Here is an 18,835-nt window from a genome sequence, read left to right as displayed (position 1 = left end):
CTGTCTCCAGCATGTTTAAGCAGCAGAACGATCAGGGCACAAAGGAGGGAGAGACTTTACGCGTTTGTTTCCCACGATCACAGATAACATGTCATGGCAGCTGACAGAGGTCACATAATGCATCATGCATAGAGCATCTCACCCTCTGTTAAAAAATTTTTTTCCATCAAATCAGTGGGTTTGTCCTCTTGTTGTGTGTAGTTTTCGTAGACCTCAAAAGATATTCAAAACAAGACACACACATCCCTTAGTGGGTGCTGGATCCGAGATGAACAGGTGTGAAGAGATAGAGATCCACATACCAGGAAGCTCCCAATTTAAGGATTTTATTCTACAAAACAAGCAATGTTTCAAGCCAGTATGCTCTTCCTCATACTTTCAGATTTACTGGTAAATTGCCATCTGATGTATGTTTAAGCTCAAAATTTGTTTTGCAGAATAAAATCCTTTAATGGGAGCTTCCTGCTGTGTAGTTTTCATAGACCCCCCATCAATTTTTAGGGAGGTTTAACTTGTAGCAAGGTACAGAGTTATAGGGATTTATTAGACAGAAAAATATCAAGTTGCATTGTGGGAAATGATGGCATAAAAGCTGCAGTTCAGGACATCTTATCCTTTGCTTCTTCAGTTTCAACCCTTCTTTCCTTCATTGTTTTTTCACAGGCACCCCAACTTTACAGCACTGCGATGCTACATGAGCCAGCAGCCTTCACATAAAAACAGCTTAATCTAAACCCTTTAAGTTTACATTTAGCTGAGCGTACAACTTTAGTCTGACATCACCTCCTTTCTAGAGTGGCTTATTTATGTAAATTCCTTATCCCTTTACATGTAAATTAATAAAGCTTGCAGGGCAGTGGGAGATGTGTTCTCTATAGCAAGAATAATGCAGTTTTTGACAAATGCAAGCATTATGTGTGTAATGGCTGCACATTTTTACAACCGGAGAATGTTTCTCTAGGCCTACAACAGTAATGAAAATTATGATGTTATGTAAAAAAAAAAAAAAGAAATCCACACAGGGACAGGCTGCTTATGGAAATTATTCATTTCCATGTATTTTTTTCCCCTCAAAGCCACAGTAGACTGGAAAGGGAGTTAAAAGCTACATTTGGCTCTGGAGCCTCAGTTTGCCCTCCCCCTGCCTTAATTGATTGTTTTAGGGCCAATGTTCAGTCTTAGAACATAAATAAAGTCTGTAAATAATAGACTAGGTTAATGCTGTTTTAGCCTATTTTCACATTAAAGTAACTGTGTTACAGTAATATTTTAATTATTAATTATTCAACAGGATTGTATATAACTTAAACTTTTTATCTGTCCTATCATATAGGAACACAGTTTGTTTTGTAACTACAGTATCATCAAAACTGTTAAATTGATATTGTAGCTATCCTGTTGTATTTATGGCACTTTTCAAGTGACTTTTCAAGTCAAAAGATACTTACACACCCATGCATATAGGACAATCGTCACAATATCACCACATAAAGTAAAAAACAACAATAATGTTATGACTGGCTCAAATAGCCACAACAAAAAACAAGACACCATGGCAAAGTTGAACAAAAGATATCTCTTTAATCAAATTAAACTGTATCTGAGCAAATTAGAATAAAGTAAAGATGAACTAAGCATTTACAGTGTGGAGTGTGGAAGTCATTGCTGGTGTCAGTAGTGTGAGTGGTGCATGAGTATAAAATGTGCGCGAATCTTGTTCAGATGCATAAAAGCAAAAAAAAAAAGAAAAACGAAAGCGGAGTGGAGCTTCAGACAGACAGTGAGTTAACAGCTGCACTTGGGCTTAAATAACAGGAGCACGCTCAGGGGTTCCCAGTTGTCCTAACGAGCACCTGCCTGCAATAGAGCACACACACAGGTGAATCAACAGCACAGAGACGACATTCTAGGGATCATAATAATATCAGAATGAGATGTATAGAAATACAGAAAAATACTTCCCATTGTGGTAACTGTGCTATAGTTGCTTTAGAGAGCATAAGACAAAAAAGTAGGTTAATATGCAAATACAAGCATACCCATATCTAAACATATATAGACACACGTACAGTTTATTTACACATAAACACAAATAAACAACCCCCCTTTACGGTTTTTTTTTGGGGGGGGCAGTGTTCTTATCCACTGTGAGGGTCCAAGGACAGAGGGATGTTATGTGCTGTAAAACCCTCTCAGGCAAATTGTGATCTGTGATAACGGGCTTTATAGATAAAATTGACTTAATATGCATGTATACATGGGCACATATATGTGTGTACTTAACCATATACATGCACTCACATAGACAGCAATTTGTTTGGTTATACAAACAAAACAAACAAGGTATGTAGCTTGTTTACAGCTCAACATCAACTGACCTTTGTCGACTTCTGGTGTTATTTTTCTTTTTAACTCCAGCCCACATGAAAATAAAAGAGACAAAAAGAAAAATCTATCACAGATTTTTCTTTCAGTTCATTCTTCACATTCTATTGACAGCTTCTCCAAATGAAGAGGAGAAGTCTTGTTTTGCAGTTAGACGCTACAGGTAGCATTAATATCACCACATAAAGTAAAAAAAACAACATAAATATACATACTATTATGTCACACCCAGATTAAAGACACCACAGACTACACAGCTTTTAATGTCATCAGTCTGAAGAATTCTCACTCTGAAGGGAGACATTGGATATTTTCTTGTCAGATAGTAAAGAGTCACATGAGGTCAATGATTCTGACCTTCCCGTTACAGCACATTATTTAGACCATAATGAAGCCTTAAACAGTCATGGACTCCCTCATTATCTAATCTGCATCTTGGATCTCCATCCTCTTCTTCATGGTGAAATTACAGTGTTGGATGATGCTATCCTGCTGTGCTCATGTCATATCATCTGTCGGCTGCCCATCTGATGGCATAGAGTAGAGTTGTGTTGAACTGTGTGATAAAGTGATCCTCGATCTATGCCACCAGGCTAACCTCAGCCCCCCTCGCTGTGACCTTGCAGCCTGTCCCTGTGTGGCATTGCCTTACAGCAGCTCAGCAGTACACACACAAAACACACACACATTGTCTTTGTGACACACATTCTGTGCATATTTTCTCTGGCACACATAGGGAACACAGGGAAACTCTAACTGAGGCCTGTCCCCCCCCACACACACTCATACCAATCGCAGAGAGTGCTTTGTGTATTCACTGACTGACTGGGCAGCGACTGAGGAGAGAGAGAGAGAGAGGGAGGCTGGTGGGAGGAGGGAGATGGAGACAGCAAGAGACAGAGGGATTACAAAGAGAAGCAGACTCAGACAGATAGAGGAGAAGAAGAGATAAGAGTTGCAGTGGGACAGAGGAGACACATCCAGTAAACACCAACCGGTGGAGAGACAGAGTGAACGGGACAGGAAAAGGCCATACAGGAATAGTAAGGGAAACAGGGCTTGTCCAGCAGGGAGGAAGAGAGTGAGTTGTTGTTAAAGAGGCTGGGGGGAACTGATGGGATGGCATTGATCTCTGGGAGCTGCCGGCTCCTGGGCCAGATGGCGTCTTGTTGCTGCAGACCGCTGCTCAACTCCTGCTGCTGTGGACCGTTCATCAAAGTCTGCCTCTCCTCCTTCACAGGTCTGTCCCAGCCCGCTCTCTGCGCTGCTACTGTACCGTCATGAGACAGACTGCTACTCTCAGATAGACAGGAGCATAGGTGTATACACAGCATGGGTAACACACTTAGCCAAGAAGGTAAAAAGGGCATGGTGTGTTTCTGTACTGTAGCAGCATGACTGTGCTTGTGTTGACTCAAGCAGTCCTGTTGGTGCTAACTGTGCTCTGTGTTGTAGGATGGAAAAGAATAGGCTGTTGTCCTCCTCGGCCTAATGTCATGTTGCATTGTGTTGCTAAGTTGTGCGCCCCATTGTCTTGTTGTGAACGCTTTGCATCAAGATAATACTGTTCTGCTGTTTTTGCACTGACAAAGCATGTGGAAACTGAAGAAAAGTGGCGTTTTTTTGTGTTACCCTCTGGTTAACAGTATGTGCCTGACTGTACGTCTGAAAACATGTGACTTAGAAGTGGAGGAGTCAGGGACAGGGCAGCTGTTTGAGCCTGGAGGTTTTTTTTCTGATGTCAGTGCAGCTGTGTGTCTGTGCCGGGCCTGTGTGTATGTTCAGCGTACCCCCCCCCCCGACCCTGAAAACTCCTCACACTAACCAATGGCTTGTCCTGTCTGCCGCAAATGAGCAATACAAGCACATCTTAAGCCCACTAATTGACACTTTAAGTCTTGTTTTTTCTAATTTGCACAAAAGGGAACTATAGAAATTACTGTCAGTGTTCGGGGGACTTATTTGCCAGACGATTTCTTGGCCAGGTACAGTCTTCGCTGGTTACCTCACAGCTGCGCTCAGCCAAGAAAAACTCGGGCACATGACCCCATGGCGAACCTTTGTTTTTACACTTCATAGTATAACATGTTTATTTGTGAGCTTTAAAGATGCTGCTAATAGGCTTACCTTTTACTTTAGGACAGAGCTGTTTCCCCCTGTTTTCACTCTTTATGCTAAACTAACCGGCTGCTGGCTGCAGCTACATTTTTACCGTACAAACATGAGAGTGGTATCAATCCCCCTGTCTGACTCTTGGCAAGAAAGCAAATATGTGTGTTGATCAAAACGACTGTTCCTTTAAGATGCAATGATATGATGCATCTAATCGAAGTGTTTATCGCAAAGAGGAACTTTTTTTTTTTCCATGTTCGGGTTCATGAACTTGTTTCCCTTTTTACAGACATCTCTCCTGCTGAGCTGGATGCTCTCTGGAGGGAACCACCATATACACTCGGGGGAGCAAATGAGCACTTCTCAGGAAATGACATTATGACTCAAGGTAGACTATTGTGCACTAAACATCGTTAGAAGTCTTATTTTAGATTTAGATATAATTATAGAGCCTGTTATTAGTTGTGGCTCATTTGAGCCATGCTGCTGTCTGTGTGGTCACAAACTGAGGAAGTGTTTGGGACATCCTCTCTGCACAATGGAACAAACCAGGGGAAGCCCGTCAGCACTAAACTGCAATGGCCAGCTATTACATGCATCTATCTGTCTGATGTTTAGAGGTTTCAAAACTCTAAATATCCTGTTAATGTGTTGAGATAAAGATAACTTAGCGACTAAAGTAAATCAAGGATTCCTTACCAGAGTTAGCTATAAATTTCATGGATAAATAGTTTTGAAAAAAAAGAGGGCTAAAAGTTTTCAATAAATAGTGACAATGTTTGCTTAAAGTAGTTTATAAATGGTTTAAATGTCTTCTTTTTGCCACTCCAAGTTATATAGTATGAATGCTAACCAAATTAACCAACCAGACTGACAGTTTAGCTGGAAGGCTTAAAAAATACTGACACTAACTGAAAACAGTGACTGTCTTTTACCATATGAACCCTCAAGGCTGTTAACTCTTCCCAGAGTGCAAACTAAACATGGACAAGCAGTTTTTAGTTGTGATGCATCACAAACTTCTAGAGGGCATTGGACTTGCACCAACTTTGACTAAATAATCTAGGTGAAAAACTTTTATGTTCTGCACTACCTTTAAACTTTAAAAACTTATCATGGACCATCTTGCCCTTCTATCCTTCCCAGCTGGCACAAGATGTCATGGGTGACGTCAGATAGACACTGGACTCTTACATTGGACAGACATAAAATTTAGGTTACAATTTCATGTTTTCATGTATAACAATATCCAGGCATTGGGTTTTGTTCTCCGTACCTTACGACTGAATGTCAGAGATGACATTGGCATGAGGTGTTTCAATATTTTAGGTCAAATGGAAGGAAGCACAGCTTTAATGCATATGTTCAGCCTGTACCATATGACTACATACTGACCCCAGGTGTGTTTCCTTAAATGGCAAAGCATTGATTGCCTTGTGTCATCTGGTAACACCTCCAGTTAAATCTCTGTCACAGTGTGGGGCTTACATTGTGATTGCAGCTTACTTTGAACAGCCCCTCTGATGACCCTTTAGATTAAATTGTTTCTACACACTACACCTGTCTTTATCATACAAGAAACGCTAAATACAGCATGCTGTTTAGGATACACTGGCTTAAGCAGCAGGGTTTTCTAACCTAGGGTGCATAAAGAAATGTCACGTATGCTGTTCTTTTGGCATTGAATCAGAAAAGATGACAATCTGAGCTTGTTTCCTCTCCAGGTGCAGGTGAGGAAGAAGATGGTGCAGTAGTGGAGTCTGGTGAAGGAGTAGTGGAGCATGACAGCTACTGGAAGAAGAAGGAGGCTTTCCTCAGAGGAAGCACTGTGTCACTGGGAGAGAAATTCTCCTCAGGTACATTTTATGATGCTTTCACCATAGCTGACTTGTATGTTTCTGTTGGGAAAAAAAAGAAAAAGCTTTTACATTAGCCAAGCCTTTTTTAAAATGCAGAAGAATTTCCCATGCATTACATTTATGCATACTGATGAGGCACATTTCCCTATCCACTAATGTTTTACTCATTCAGCATTTTGGCTCCATCCATCAAATCCCCCAGGTTCTTCCTCTCAAATGGATTTAAATGGCCACACAGAGAGTCCAGTAAGAGGCCTAATAGCTTTGTTATTCCTCCAGGGACTAACGTTGTGCTCATAGAGTATCTTACTGAAATATGAGCCCTCGTAGAAAATCTTTAATGAACTCTTGAAAGTTTTGTCTCTCTCTAAATGTTTTCCCGTTTTACTCAGTGTCTGCAGACAGAAAAATGCATCAATTTATTTGCGCAAATGTGGTGGATTAGCAGAAAGATTACAGATACATTATTTGTTTATTCCCTTAGTGGTTAATTTTGGCAGACAATGGATGACTCCTCTCTCTCGTTCTCTGAGCTCATTTTTCTTCGAAGCCTATTTGCAGTGGATTTGTTGAAATTCCATATCATTCCACTAGAAGAAACAATCTAATCTAAGAGTGATTAACAACAGCGTTCTTGTCTTTTGCTTAGAAATTGTGCTGATGTTCACCGGGCGGAGGCACTCCAGCATGGCCCCTGACCGGGCCCTACAGGAGGCGCTCCGCACCAGACTCCGAGTGGTGGAGAGCAACAGCCAGGACGTCATCCAGCTCTTTAAAGTGAGTGACGGTCAGACCTGACAATGCACACATTACATAGGCATTACTGAACAACTCAAACCTCCTCATATCTTAACAAAGGCTAAGGTGCATTATGATATGATAAGAGCCCATATAATGCAATATGATACATCATACTGTAATGGAATTGGATGTCCTGCTATTGAAACATGACACTTTGTTTTTGTAGGACCTGTCTGCACGTCTGGTGTGTGTTCACGCTGAGAAGGATAGCTTCGTGCTCACATTCAAGACTGTGGAGGAAATCTGGAAGTTTTCAACTTACCTTGCATCAGGTAAACAACTATGACAATTTTATAGTCTTAAAGGTGCTGAAAACATGTTTTTTTTTTGTCTTACACAACACAATTAAAGAAATACTTCACCCCCCCCAAATGATCAGTTGTATATTAATCATTCAACCTGTGTTAAGCTGTATTTATCAAGAAACCATTTCTTTTTTTGTTGTTTTTTTTCACATGATGAATGAAGAATCCAAAAATAGAGAAAATTCTTGATGAATACAAGTCATGGGGGATGATATTTAACAACAGCTAAACTGTACAAAACATCTTTTTTACAAACTCTCACAAGGCCAGCAGTATAATACAAATCTTATTAACCCAGTCATTTGCTCAGTACTTCCAAAACACATGCTTTTTTGCTAAAACCTTAATTTTAAAAACACTTTTGTATAGATAACACAGGCATTTACTCCTAGGTGCCTGAGACTGTTAATGCTAAGTGTTTTAAATAACAAAGTTTTAGTCAAAATGTCATGTATTTGGGAATTTTTGGGGAGTATTTCTCTCGTTATTTAGGGTTTTTTGTCTGTTTTTTTTTTTAATTTGTTTTTTGTCTGTACTAATCACACTGGTTTAAAGTAGATCAGAAAAAGGTAATGTGTTTTTGGCATCAATTAGAATTATGCAAACATTTAAGAATCTTATGACAGTCGTTGGGGTTTTTGGTCATGCTGCCACTGCCACTCAAATGTGAACATACGACACCTATGCCATCCGAAAGAAGCATACTGGTTGAGCTTTTCAGTGTTTGACTCAAAAAAAAAAAAAAAACACTTCCTAAGGGTGAGTTTTTCAAAGACAAGAATAGCCTATTTGATGTTGTAGAGCAGGTTTTCCCAAGCCGCTCCTCGAGTATCACTCGTCCTGCGTGTTTTAGACCTCTCCCTGCTGCAGTACAGCTCAATTGAATGATCATTGTGTTATCGAGTAGCTTCAGGACTTCAAAATGAGTTGTTCATTTGAATCAGCTGTGTTGCAGCAGGGAGAGATCTAAAACATGCAGGACAAGTGGTACTAGAAGAGAGGTTTGGGAAATGCTGTTGTAGAGGAATCTTAACACTGAAGGCTCATGTACACCTTAATTTCTTGTAGGCAGATGTGTAAGAGAAAATTTCCAGAGGCAAATGAGGCAAGAATGCTCATAAAATTGCATTTCCTAGGATAGTGAGGGAATGACCTGCCCTACTATGCCTCACTCTGCCTTTGATTGACTTACCCTGACATTCACTCTTATACCCTAATCAATCCCGTCCCTCTTGTCTAAACCTAACCAATCCAATTAATGAAAGAAAAAAAGTACTAACCAATCAGAGGGAGCGTAGGGAAAGTCAGTCCATTTCTATCTTGGGAAACACATATTTTCTTCCTGCTCTGTCCTTTCACTTATAATAACCTTAATTGAGAAATGCAATGTTTAGGTCCTTGCACCTTCATCAGATAAGTGGACTACACCTGATGAAGGTCTATAGACTAGGTTGTAGAGAAAAACAGAATCTGAGGCCAAGATTTGTCTCTTTGCTTTGTTTTTTTTTTCCCTATATATGCATTTATTGCGCTATGTTTAATATTACTCTCAGTATAGTGGGTTATGTTGGTGAGATAAGCAGTGATAATAGCACACAGAGTTTGAGTAATATTTGCATCTGAGTTGCCCGTGCTATGTTTCAGGTTTTGTGGCTCGCTGCTTGGAGAACTTCCTGTGTGATCAGTCCTTCTGGCTGGACCCAGAGCTGCTCAGTGACCTGCAGATCAATGTAACTGTGGACGAGGAACATTTGGCCACCCTCTACCTCGGACTGTTACTTCAGGAGGGTCAGTCATGTTAAGCTCTGTCATTTTATAGAAGCCCATTGGGTGTTTTATAAGCAGATTTATCATTAACACAGAGGTTGAAAGACTGCAAATTTAAATGTGAGATTTTCTTCCCTTCGAAAAAACTCTTAGAATATTTGCACTATTTATTGTCAGAAGTTTCTTGAATCTTGTCACTCTAATTATATAGTAACTAACTGCAGCTGCCATTTGATCCCATTACTTTGAATCCATTTTCACTGACCCCAATTAACACTATGAAAAATAGAGTCACACATGACTTTGGACAAATTATAGCAGAGGATGCTTTATTGCCATTAGAAGAGCTTATGTGCCTCACTCTGTTCAGCCAATGTCTAAAGTATAATGGGCTTCTAATTACAAGTCAGAATTATGATCCCATTTCTATTAATGGAAACAACTTCCCTTTTCTGTATTGCACAGGCCAATATCATTTAATTTTGGCAATTTGCTCTAATTTTTTCATGCATTATAAAATAAGTTCTGTTAAAGCATAACCATTATACTAGTACACTACAAGAATGTATATTGATTTCCTCCAGTCTGGTCTACACAAACATTACTACTTTCCCCTCAACATTTCCCCGAGGCAAAAAGCTTCACGGAAATGTGTAATAAAACTGCAGTGCTGGCAAATAGTGATGAGAATTACATTAACGTAATAGGTGGTGGATATAAAGCATCCATCATTTGCCTGTGACTGAATGAGGCCACAGAGGCTGCAGCACTTTTGCTGATCTCAAACTGAAGTGTGATGACTTTTCTTAACATAAAAACACCGGATGGAAGGACTTTCTGGATGCACACATGTTTATCTGTGCTACCTGTATGTGTTTGGGGGTTGCAGAGGTTGTATCAGTCTACTAACAAAGCAGTCTCTTTGCAGGATCCTTCTTTGCTAAGGCGCTATTCACAAGAAGTGAGCAGGATGAGGACAACGAAGAGCAGCTGTCGTTCAAAAAGAACGACTTGCTGATGGTGAGGGACACAGGGCAGGACAACATGTGGGAGGGCACCATGCTCTCCACAGGAAACCATGGCCTGGTGCCAGTCAACGCCATGCAACCGCTGCCTTACCCCTTCTATCAGTGAGTCACTTTGTGTTCCTCAAATGAGCCACTTCTGCTACACATTCCTTGATTTACACTGTAAGCAACAGTGTGACTAACATTTTCTCTTGTCAGACTTTTGGCTGAACAAGCAGTGCAGCTCTACAGATGGTGGACATGTGTGTGCATAAGTTAAAGTATACTTCCTGTTTGGTCAGGTGGTTCCTGAGGAAGTACCCGGGCAATGCTGGATGCTTGCCAGCAGAAAAGGAACCATTCGAACATCCAGTTGGTAAAAACCTTCTGCATATAACACGTGTTCAAACATTAAGCCCACTGCTGTCAGGTGCAGATATGTTAAACTCCTCCACTGATTTTGCCATGGGAAGTTATGATGAACTGGCTGAAAGCAGCTCTTAAAGTGTTGATTGGAAGCATTTTTTTAATGAAAATCAAAAATCCCACTCTACACAACCTGCTCAGTTAGCGCAGTTAGCGACAAGCTGGTGGACATAGTGGAGCATTTAGTAGTTAAGGAGACAGATATTTCCCTCAAGAGTTTTTCAAAGAGTCAATATTGGACTTAAATTTATCAAGTGGACACAAGCAGTGCTAACATCTACTAGATATCCTAATAGGCAACTGTCTGGGAACACATTGGACACACTTTATAAGGAGATAAAATTTAAATCTTATTTTAGAACTTGCTAATTGTAGATACACTGTATGTGTTGAATGTCAAAGTCAAAAATACATATTTGTCCTTTTACCTTTAGTGCTGTTTATCAGATTAAATTGTTTTGGTGTGAGTTTCCAAGTGTTGGAGATATTGCCAAATATTGCCATCTGCCAAAAACTGACATTTGAAATATTCAAAATCAATGTCTCTGTTCTGAAATCATGACCTGGTTATTCAAGACAATTCACAGATGTTGTTGTGAGCAGTTTCATGTAGGAACTATTTACTTTCTACTGAACCACACCTACCAACAGTATGACATTGCAGAAGGAAGTGCACATTTACTGCATCTGCCAGTGAGCTAGCTCACAGTATACAGCTCAACCAAGACAGAAGATTTGGTTTTGGGCTGATTTGGGTTGAACATAGTTTGATTCCTGAATTTCAATTATATGAGATCAAGTTCCTAACAAAAGTCAGAAAAATATATTGTGAGCAGTCTAAATTTTTGATGTAACGTAGCTACATATTGTGATTGTGAAGTTAATAGTTTTACTGAGGATAATATCAAACTCTTCCACCTGCCAATTACTGGAAAACAGAGCAAGGCACTGCCACAGTGGATCAATACTAATATGCTTAGACATAATAGCAGCTCCAACCTGTATGCACTTGTGAAAAGCATTTAAACTATTATATTCTGTGATTCTTTGGCCTTAAAGGACCATATAAAAGTAAAAACAAAAAAATACAGTGTCATCATATTAATGATCAGACAACTGTAATGTCTTTTGCTTTTCCTGTTCTCCCTTTCAAATATCTCAGTGACAGGTTCCTGTGTAGCAGTGGTCGACTACAGTCCAGTTGGCCCGGATGAGCTTCAGCTGAGTCAAGGTGACATTGTGGAGATCCAGGGTCTACTAATCCGAGGCCTGGGCGTGTTCATAGGAACACACACTTCCACAGGTCGCACTGGTTTTGTACATAAGGCCCATGTCAAGCCTCTGGACATGGTACCCCTGTAAGAAGCTCTAATTTTTTTATCATTAATTAATGCATGGTGTGGTCATGAAAAGCACTGCATCTTAAAACCTCCTGTTTGCAGTCTTGAGCCGATCTTTTACAAAAAGCTATCTGCAGTCTGGGTGGGGTGACGGGGGCTGGAGAGACAGCAGAAGTGATAATGCCGCCTTTGTTTTTCTCACATAGAGACGGGAGGTTGGTCTTTCTGACTGAGGAGGAGAAGGCCAGCCTGGCTCAGGTTAACCCATGTAGCTCTGAGCCAAGCGACAGCAGCCTGCTGGAGAGACTTTTCTCGACTGACATCAGCTCTGTGTACAGGCTAGGTAAAGGAGTGACTGAGCTGATCAACAGATACTGTACATTTTTTTGAATAGGGGAAGTGGAAGAGTTGTGCCACTGAGCCATGACTGAAATATAGGTCATGTTTGGTTTGATGTGAAGCTCCTGTTTGTTTCCCAAAGAGTAATGCTGTTAGTGATTCATTCTGGGAAAAAAAAATGTTTCCATCTTTAGCCCCAACTGGAAAGTTGATGCTTAAATTGATTTACCTTGTGTGTTTTCAGACAGACTGGACGAGACTGACTTCATGTACATCAGGAGTCGGCCAAAACATGGTAATGCAGTTTATATAATTTATTGAGGATGCTTATAAGCTTAATCTTTTGAAACCTCAACAAATTGTCTTGATTTCTTTCAAAACATGGGAAGTAGGCAATGAGCAGTTTAAGAAATGTGTGAAGAAATGACCCAGAAATCAGCAAGAAATTAGTAAGTACAAAATTTTACCTGAAAATTGTTCTCTGGACATTTTACCCAAGCTTTTTTAAAATTAATTTTCTATATTTGTAATTTCTTGCCAAGTTTCTCATTGCCTTTTTTCCGAATGTTTTTGAAGTAGACCAATACAATTTGCTGAGGATTCAAATGTTGAAATACTAGTGAAATGTGTCCTAATGCACCGCAGGATAAGTGATGTCAGTCCATGTTTCAAAGGTACTAAAACAGCTTGAAAAATTAACATCAGCTTTATCAATCTTCTCTCTAGACCATAAGATTCCTGCGAGCGCCCGTCAGAGCGTCATGTCAGAGAAGAGTGGAGGGACACCACCGTACCACTCCTCTCCTCGAGCCTCTTTCTCTTATTCCTCCCCTCGTCTGTCCTTCTATCAGTCCCACAATCCCCTGCCACGCAAGGGAGAGCGCCTGTCCTTCACACTGGATGATACATTTAGAGAACTGGACGAGTTCCAAGAAGACCCACCTCTTTTCTTGGAGGAGAACAGCTGGGAGGGGGAGGACTCAGAGTTCAGTGACCCCACACTGACCCTGCTCAACCACGAACACTTCCAGGTCTGCAGAGTCCCTGCTTTATTCCCTGAGTTATTCATTGCAGAGCCAAGAATAGAAGCAAAAAAACAGATTGTATGCTTACCATTTTTTCTTTGTTGGTTTTTTCTTGTTTCCCTCTTGCTGTCTTTTTTTTAAATACTTTTTTGATACCTTAAGATTTCAAGATGCAGTTTCACATTTTAGGGCCTATAAAAACATCTAACCTTGATGTCAATGATGCAGAAACAGGAAGCCAACAGTTTTTCTTGCACTGCCGTTTTCATTTTATTGCATGATGATGCATGAAAATTAGTCCGAAGTAAATGTACCCGAGTGCCTATCTACAACAGTTCCCCTGATGCCACCATCAGATGACTCACTTGTTGGCTTGGAACTCTGTTTTCTGTGTAACAAAAAAAACCCAAACAAACCCAAAAACAAACAAACAAAAAAATGTCTGTATAGGATCTGTGGAAGCAGTTCATTATGACCCATGTTCACATTTATTGTTAGATGCAACCTCTAGTGGCTGCAGTAATTATGAAATGAGCAAAAGAGGAAGTCAGGTGACAGAATAAAGAGTGACAAAGTCCGCGTAGCTAGGAGGTCAGGGTAGATGGGTGGGTCAAAAAAACATAGGACTTTTACCCAGGAGACCACTGTACATGTCTCGTGTGAAATTAAAAGTCAAGACTGACTTATTGCAACTTTTGCTATAATGTGCTCAACTTATGTATGTGATGTAACTACTACTATAACGTACTAACATGGTTTAGTACCACGTTACATTAGGTTCTTAGGCATGTAACTTAAGTAATGTAACAAATGTACAAATTTTCACTCAAACCATAATCTTTTCCTAATACCAAGTAGCTTTGTTACCTTAACCTAACTGAACTGCTAACTCTTTCACATTACCAACATGTTTAAAATGGCAACTGCTTCACATTGTGAATAAGTGCCTGTTGCTGGTGCTTTCCACTATGTTGTTTTACATATCATTCTCAAATTGTCCATTTATGAGGACAATTATTATGTGGTCAATTTCAGTTGATTAATATAGCTTCTGCGTTTTGTCAATAAAACAGTTTTTGCTGAGAGTACTCCAGTCGCCCCCATGTATGAAAAAATGGTGTTATGGCTTATTAATACACTTCTGATCACTAAAAGCATTTGGTTGTCATATATAAATGATTGTGGCTGCATTTTTATTATTTTCATTTGTGTCCCATACAGCGAGACACCCGTCTTAATTCTTTTGTTTGTTATTTCTTCCAGGAGGACTTCCTGCCTCTGTACGACCTGAAGTATTCCTTCCTGTGGGTGACCTTCAGTGGTAAGACTGAGGACGAGCTATCAGGGCATCTAGAGAGTGTCAGGGAGTGCGCCAAGAGGATGGGCTTACACTGGGCACATCGACGGGCATGCTTCCTCCTGGGAAGACTCTGTGCCCGTAAACTGAAGTTCTCCCAGGTTTGTGTGTAATTTCCAGCATCAACATGTGTTTATTATGAATATGTTTTAATCATCCCTAAAGTGCGGTGGGCAAACAACCCTTTCCATTAGAGTTTCAGAAAAATAATGCCAGCTCAAAAACAGTGCTGCAGAAATCCAAAACAAGTACATAACCAAATGCTGCAAATACAGAAACGATGCAAAGTCAAAAGCACAAAAACCCTGAAAACAAATGCAGCAAAAAAAAAAGCTGCAAATCCAATGGAAGGCCACCGGGCCTCTAGGGGAAGCTATGTAAATTTGCTGCTCATTAATAACACTGTAAGAGACTAAGGCCAAATGAAAAAAGAGATATGTACCTTTCTTTGCCTTTTTTACTCCACTTTTTTCCCACATCAACAACAGAGACACTTGTTCAGTCTCCCTCTCTCTTGGCTTGAGTCTGTCACAAGACAGTACAATATACAAAACCTTATCATGCATAAATTTATGTTTTCCCCTTTCTCAGGCCCGTGTGTACTATGAGGAGGCTCTCAGTGTTCGTGTGCACAGTTTCTCTGACACGCCACTCCTCGTCGCTCTTTTCACGAACCTTACCGCTGTCTATCTGAAGCAGCGTATGACAGACAAACTGCCGCAGACCCTGGAGAAGGCCAGTGCCCTGCTCCTCTGTCTCCCCTGCCACACCTTCACGTCCACAGACGAGCTTGAGCTGCTGCAGCTGCTCCTGAGGAGATCAGTGGTGATGGGAGACAAACACCTGGAAGCTCGCGTCTGCTACCTCGTCTCCAGCCTCTTCCTGCTTCTCAGGAAGACTGATGACGCTCTTCCCTTCGTCGAGCGTCTCCAGTTTCTATCTGTGACTCTCTCTGCTGCCAGTGGGGGTCCCATAGCTCCTTTGGACCTCAACTGGCTCCTGAGCTGGCTCTATCATCGTAAATATATGCCTTACTTAGCCCTGGCCTCTCTGAGTCTGGACTCAAGACAAGACCACTCCCTTCATGATGCTTTTCAAAGGATTGAGTTGTTTATCAGGAATTCTGTTCGCTTAAACCCGCGCTGGAAGGAGGGAACCTCCCTGCTCCCTGCACAGATTGTGATTTACCTTCAGCAGGCCCTGATTATAGCCGAACGAGGGGAGGACATGAAGACTCAGAGGGACCTGTGTCAGGGTTTGGCGACTGTCTACCAGCAGTACGATGCTCTCGATAAGGCGGTGCGCTGCGCTCAGCAAGCTGTGGAGACAGGAGGTCACATCAATGAGGAGGAGGGCTTTGAGGCCTCTGTGCTGCTCGGGTGGCTGCTGGTGTTGACGGGCCAGGCTGAGAGGGCCCAGAATGTCCTCCAGCCGCTGCTCACATCACTCCAGGTACAGCAGACATTGCTATTCACATCAGCTTCTGTGGAAGGAATTGGTTTAAAATGTAGCTTTAACCTGTTCTTCTGTATGACATGTCATGTCTCTGCAGGGCACAGACAGTCCCACGCAGCGAGGAGTGATCCACAACCTCTTGGCTTTGTGTCTGAGGAGGCAAGGTCGCATCCCAGAGGCAGGCTGGCATCTCCACTGTGCTCTGGTGATCTCCAGGGAAAGTGGAAACCAGAGGAATCAGGCTCTAGCACTGGCCAACATGGGCTGCCTGGCACTGGATGTGGGGGCGTCTACGGTAGCAGAGCGCTTCCTGGTCAGGTCAGATATCTGTCTCTTTCACCAAGGAAACTCAACAAATGCAGAAAAACTTAAAGAGTTATTTACTGTGATGGTGACTATGTTCCCAGATCCCTGCGTCTTTTTCTGGAGCTCTGGGAGAGCCCCACAGACGAGGAGCATGTTCAGACCTACCTGTGGCTCGGGCGGAGCTACAAAGACAGGAGGAAAAGTCAGGACAGCAGGGCGTGTTATGAAATGGGGCTATTAATTGCACTACATGCCAGAAACTTACACAGTGAGTACAAATTAACATATTAAGGAATAGTTTGATTTTCGGAAAACACCCTGATTTCCTCTCTTGCCAAAAATTAGACGATGAAGATTGATAACAATCCTGCCTACCAACCACACTAGATTAGTTTATCTCAACTTAGTTTAGCTCAAAGATTGCAAACAGGAGAAAACCACTAACCTGACTCTGTTAGAAGGTTAAAGAAATGCACTTCTAATTAATATGTTATATGTTTTTTACAAACCACAACTGGCTAGCTAGTTGCCCCACTTTCCAGTCACTTTGCAAAGCTACAAATTGCAAAGTGGCTGCTGATGATACAGAAACAAGCAGTGTATAGGGCATATCAATATTTTCATTTACCTTTCAGCAAGAAATCAAATACACACATTTTCCAAAAATGTTAAAATACTGGTTTTCATTAAATGTGTGTTTGTTAGGCAATGTTTTATTAAAAAAAACAAAACAAAAAACTTAATAAGATACTGATCACAAGGGTCATTGAGGCTGATATTGTTATTTATTGTTAAAAAATATCAAAGTGAAATATATTTGCTTATTTATTTAATTTTTAACACAAGTGGGATCATTTACAGTGTAAACTAAACTTTTCAGTGCCCCTGGTGGACAAATCATGTAGCCCAAAGGCAACACTGTGTCTAAACAATTTCAAATGTTGTCATATTTGTACTGTAATTTCTTATTTAAATTCTGATAAAAAATATAGCTATGGTAAGTTATTAATAATATTATCAGCTATATCAGTGTACAGTTCAGGTCAGATTTTTATGTTTTTCTTATTTAATATCACAAATTGTACCACAGTGAGTTTAGTGTCAGGAGCAACAGGTACATAGTTGATGTTTTGAAATCAGATGGTTTTTTTTTATTTCATAGGTCAGATGGTGGTGGCCAAGGTGCTGAGTCGGCTGTATGATGACATGCTGCTGTACGGCCAGAGTATCGTCTACTATGAGCACTGTGTTTCGGTATCCAGAGAGCTGAAAGACAAGAGACTGGAGGGAGAGTATCTGGAAATCCTCAGCAGCCTCTACCTCTCACTCAACACTGAGAGGTTAGTTTCTGCTTCCCCTCCCCAATCATTCTTATTCTTGTTCCATCTTTTGTTTTTTGACCAAAACAATCACAATTCTTGTGAATTGTAGATCATCTCGTAAATCTCTGGACTACACCAAGCAAAGCCTGAGGATTTCTATTGATTTGGGCAAGAGAGAGGAAGAGTCAGAGACCTGGTTGCAGGTGGGACGCATCTACTACCTCATCCAGGAGGACGAGCTCGCCGACATGTACCTCCAGGTAAAAAGGAGGGAGCGTGTGACAATGTATAAGGTGGAATGATTACAGCAATCGCTGTTAAATCATTCATGAGCAGCAAAAAATACAGCTTTTTCATGTCCTCACAAAGCTGCCAGTGTTTCATTTAAATGATTTATTACTTTTTTTAATTTTAAATTATATAGAGGACTTTCCTGACAATCATTATATTACATATAGTTTAGCTTCACATTCTAATCTTAGATATGCAATCAGTGTTAACTGAAAGTATAACTTGATCAACAGGCAGCAGTGAAAACAGCCCTTAGGATGAATGATCACCACTTTGCCATGAGCATCTACGAGGAGGCAGGAGACGTTTACTTTAAAGGCCACAGGAACCGGATGGCTTCACTGCCTTTCTACAGGGTAAGACGATGCAAAATAAAATACATTTGGTGTATTTTGTCAGTCTACAACCCCATGATAAAGTGTTTCCATGATAAACTGCAGTGTGTTTTATTTTGATTCAGTTAAATTGTTGTTCTGGGCACCACTGATCTAATTTAATAAAACCATCCATGTCTGGTTTCAGGATGGCAGTCTGCCGTTTGCACGGAGCATCAAGGACATCCATTCAGAGTTCCGTTTGTTGAGTAAACTGACAGAGCTGCTGATGAACCAGGGAGAGCAAGAGGAGGCTCTGCAATACGCAACACTGGCTGTTCAGGTGGCCAGCAAAACAGGTGCAGAGGACTACAGAGGACTCTACAGTAGAATCTGTGTCTTATGACTGTTAGTTACCGTGCAC

The 18,835-nt window shown here is 40.9% G+C and overlaps 1 protein-coding gene across 6 annotated transcripts in view; it reads left to right on the top strand.

The window, feature by feature from the left end:
• Positions 1 to 18,835, top strand: part of sh3tc2 (SH3 domain and tetratricopeptide repeats 2) — a 28,983-nt gene that overhangs the window by 7,472 nt on the left and 2,676 nt on the right. For 3 of the 6 annotated variants that reach the window (XM_088081273.1, XM_088081271.1, XM_042493704.2), the window contains 19 exons: positions 4,787 to 4,885; positions 6,222 to 6,353; positions 7,006 to 7,133; positions 7,324 to 7,429; positions 9,107 to 9,250; positions 10,158 to 10,359; positions 10,539 to 10,612; positions 11,825 to 12,020; positions 12,209 to 12,345; positions 12,586 to 12,636; positions 13,068 to 13,372; positions 14,630 to 14,824; positions 15,315 to 16,175; positions 16,276 to 16,496; positions 16,586 to 16,752; positions 17,647 to 17,824; positions 17,916 to 18,066; positions 18,331 to 18,453; positions 18,620 to 18,770. In XM_088081273.1, coding sequence (XP_087937399.1) covers positions 4,876 to 4,885; positions 6,222 to 6,353; positions 7,006 to 7,133; positions 7,324 to 7,429; positions 9,107 to 9,250; positions 10,158 to 10,359; positions 10,539 to 10,612; positions 11,825 to 12,020; positions 12,209 to 12,345; positions 12,586 to 12,636; positions 13,068 to 13,372; positions 14,630 to 14,824; positions 15,315 to 16,175; positions 16,276 to 16,496; positions 16,586 to 16,752; positions 17,647 to 17,824; positions 17,916 to 18,066; positions 18,331 to 18,453; positions 18,620 to 18,770 — 3,532 coding nt within the window. In that variant the 5' untranslated portion in view covers positions 4,787 to 4,875. Of the gene's footprint in view, positions 1 to 2,651; positions 3,743 to 4,786; positions 4,886 to 6,221; positions 6,354 to 7,005; positions 7,134 to 7,323; positions 7,430 to 9,106; positions 9,251 to 10,157; positions 10,360 to 10,538; positions 10,613 to 11,824; positions 12,021 to 12,208; positions 12,346 to 12,585; positions 12,637 to 13,067; positions 13,373 to 14,629; positions 14,825 to 15,314; positions 16,176 to 16,275; positions 16,497 to 16,585; positions 16,753 to 17,646; positions 17,825 to 17,915; positions 18,067 to 18,330; positions 18,454 to 18,619; positions 18,771 to 18,835 lie in introns of those variants that run through there. The other 3 variants (XM_088081269.1, XM_042493703.2, XM_088081270.1) reach the window with 3 other exon arrangements.

Source organism: Plectropomus leopardus, chromosome 8 (genome assembly GCF_026936395.1).
Source record: "Plectropomus leopardus strain MGB_pleo_1.0 chromosome 8, ASM2693639v1, whole genome shotgun sequence".
Lineage (NCBI taxonomy): Eukaryota > Metazoa > Chordata > Actinopteri > Perciformes > Serranidae > Plectropomus > Plectropomus leopardus.
Note: the sequence above shows the minus strand (reverse complement) of the source record. Positions and strands in the feature narration are given on the sequence as shown.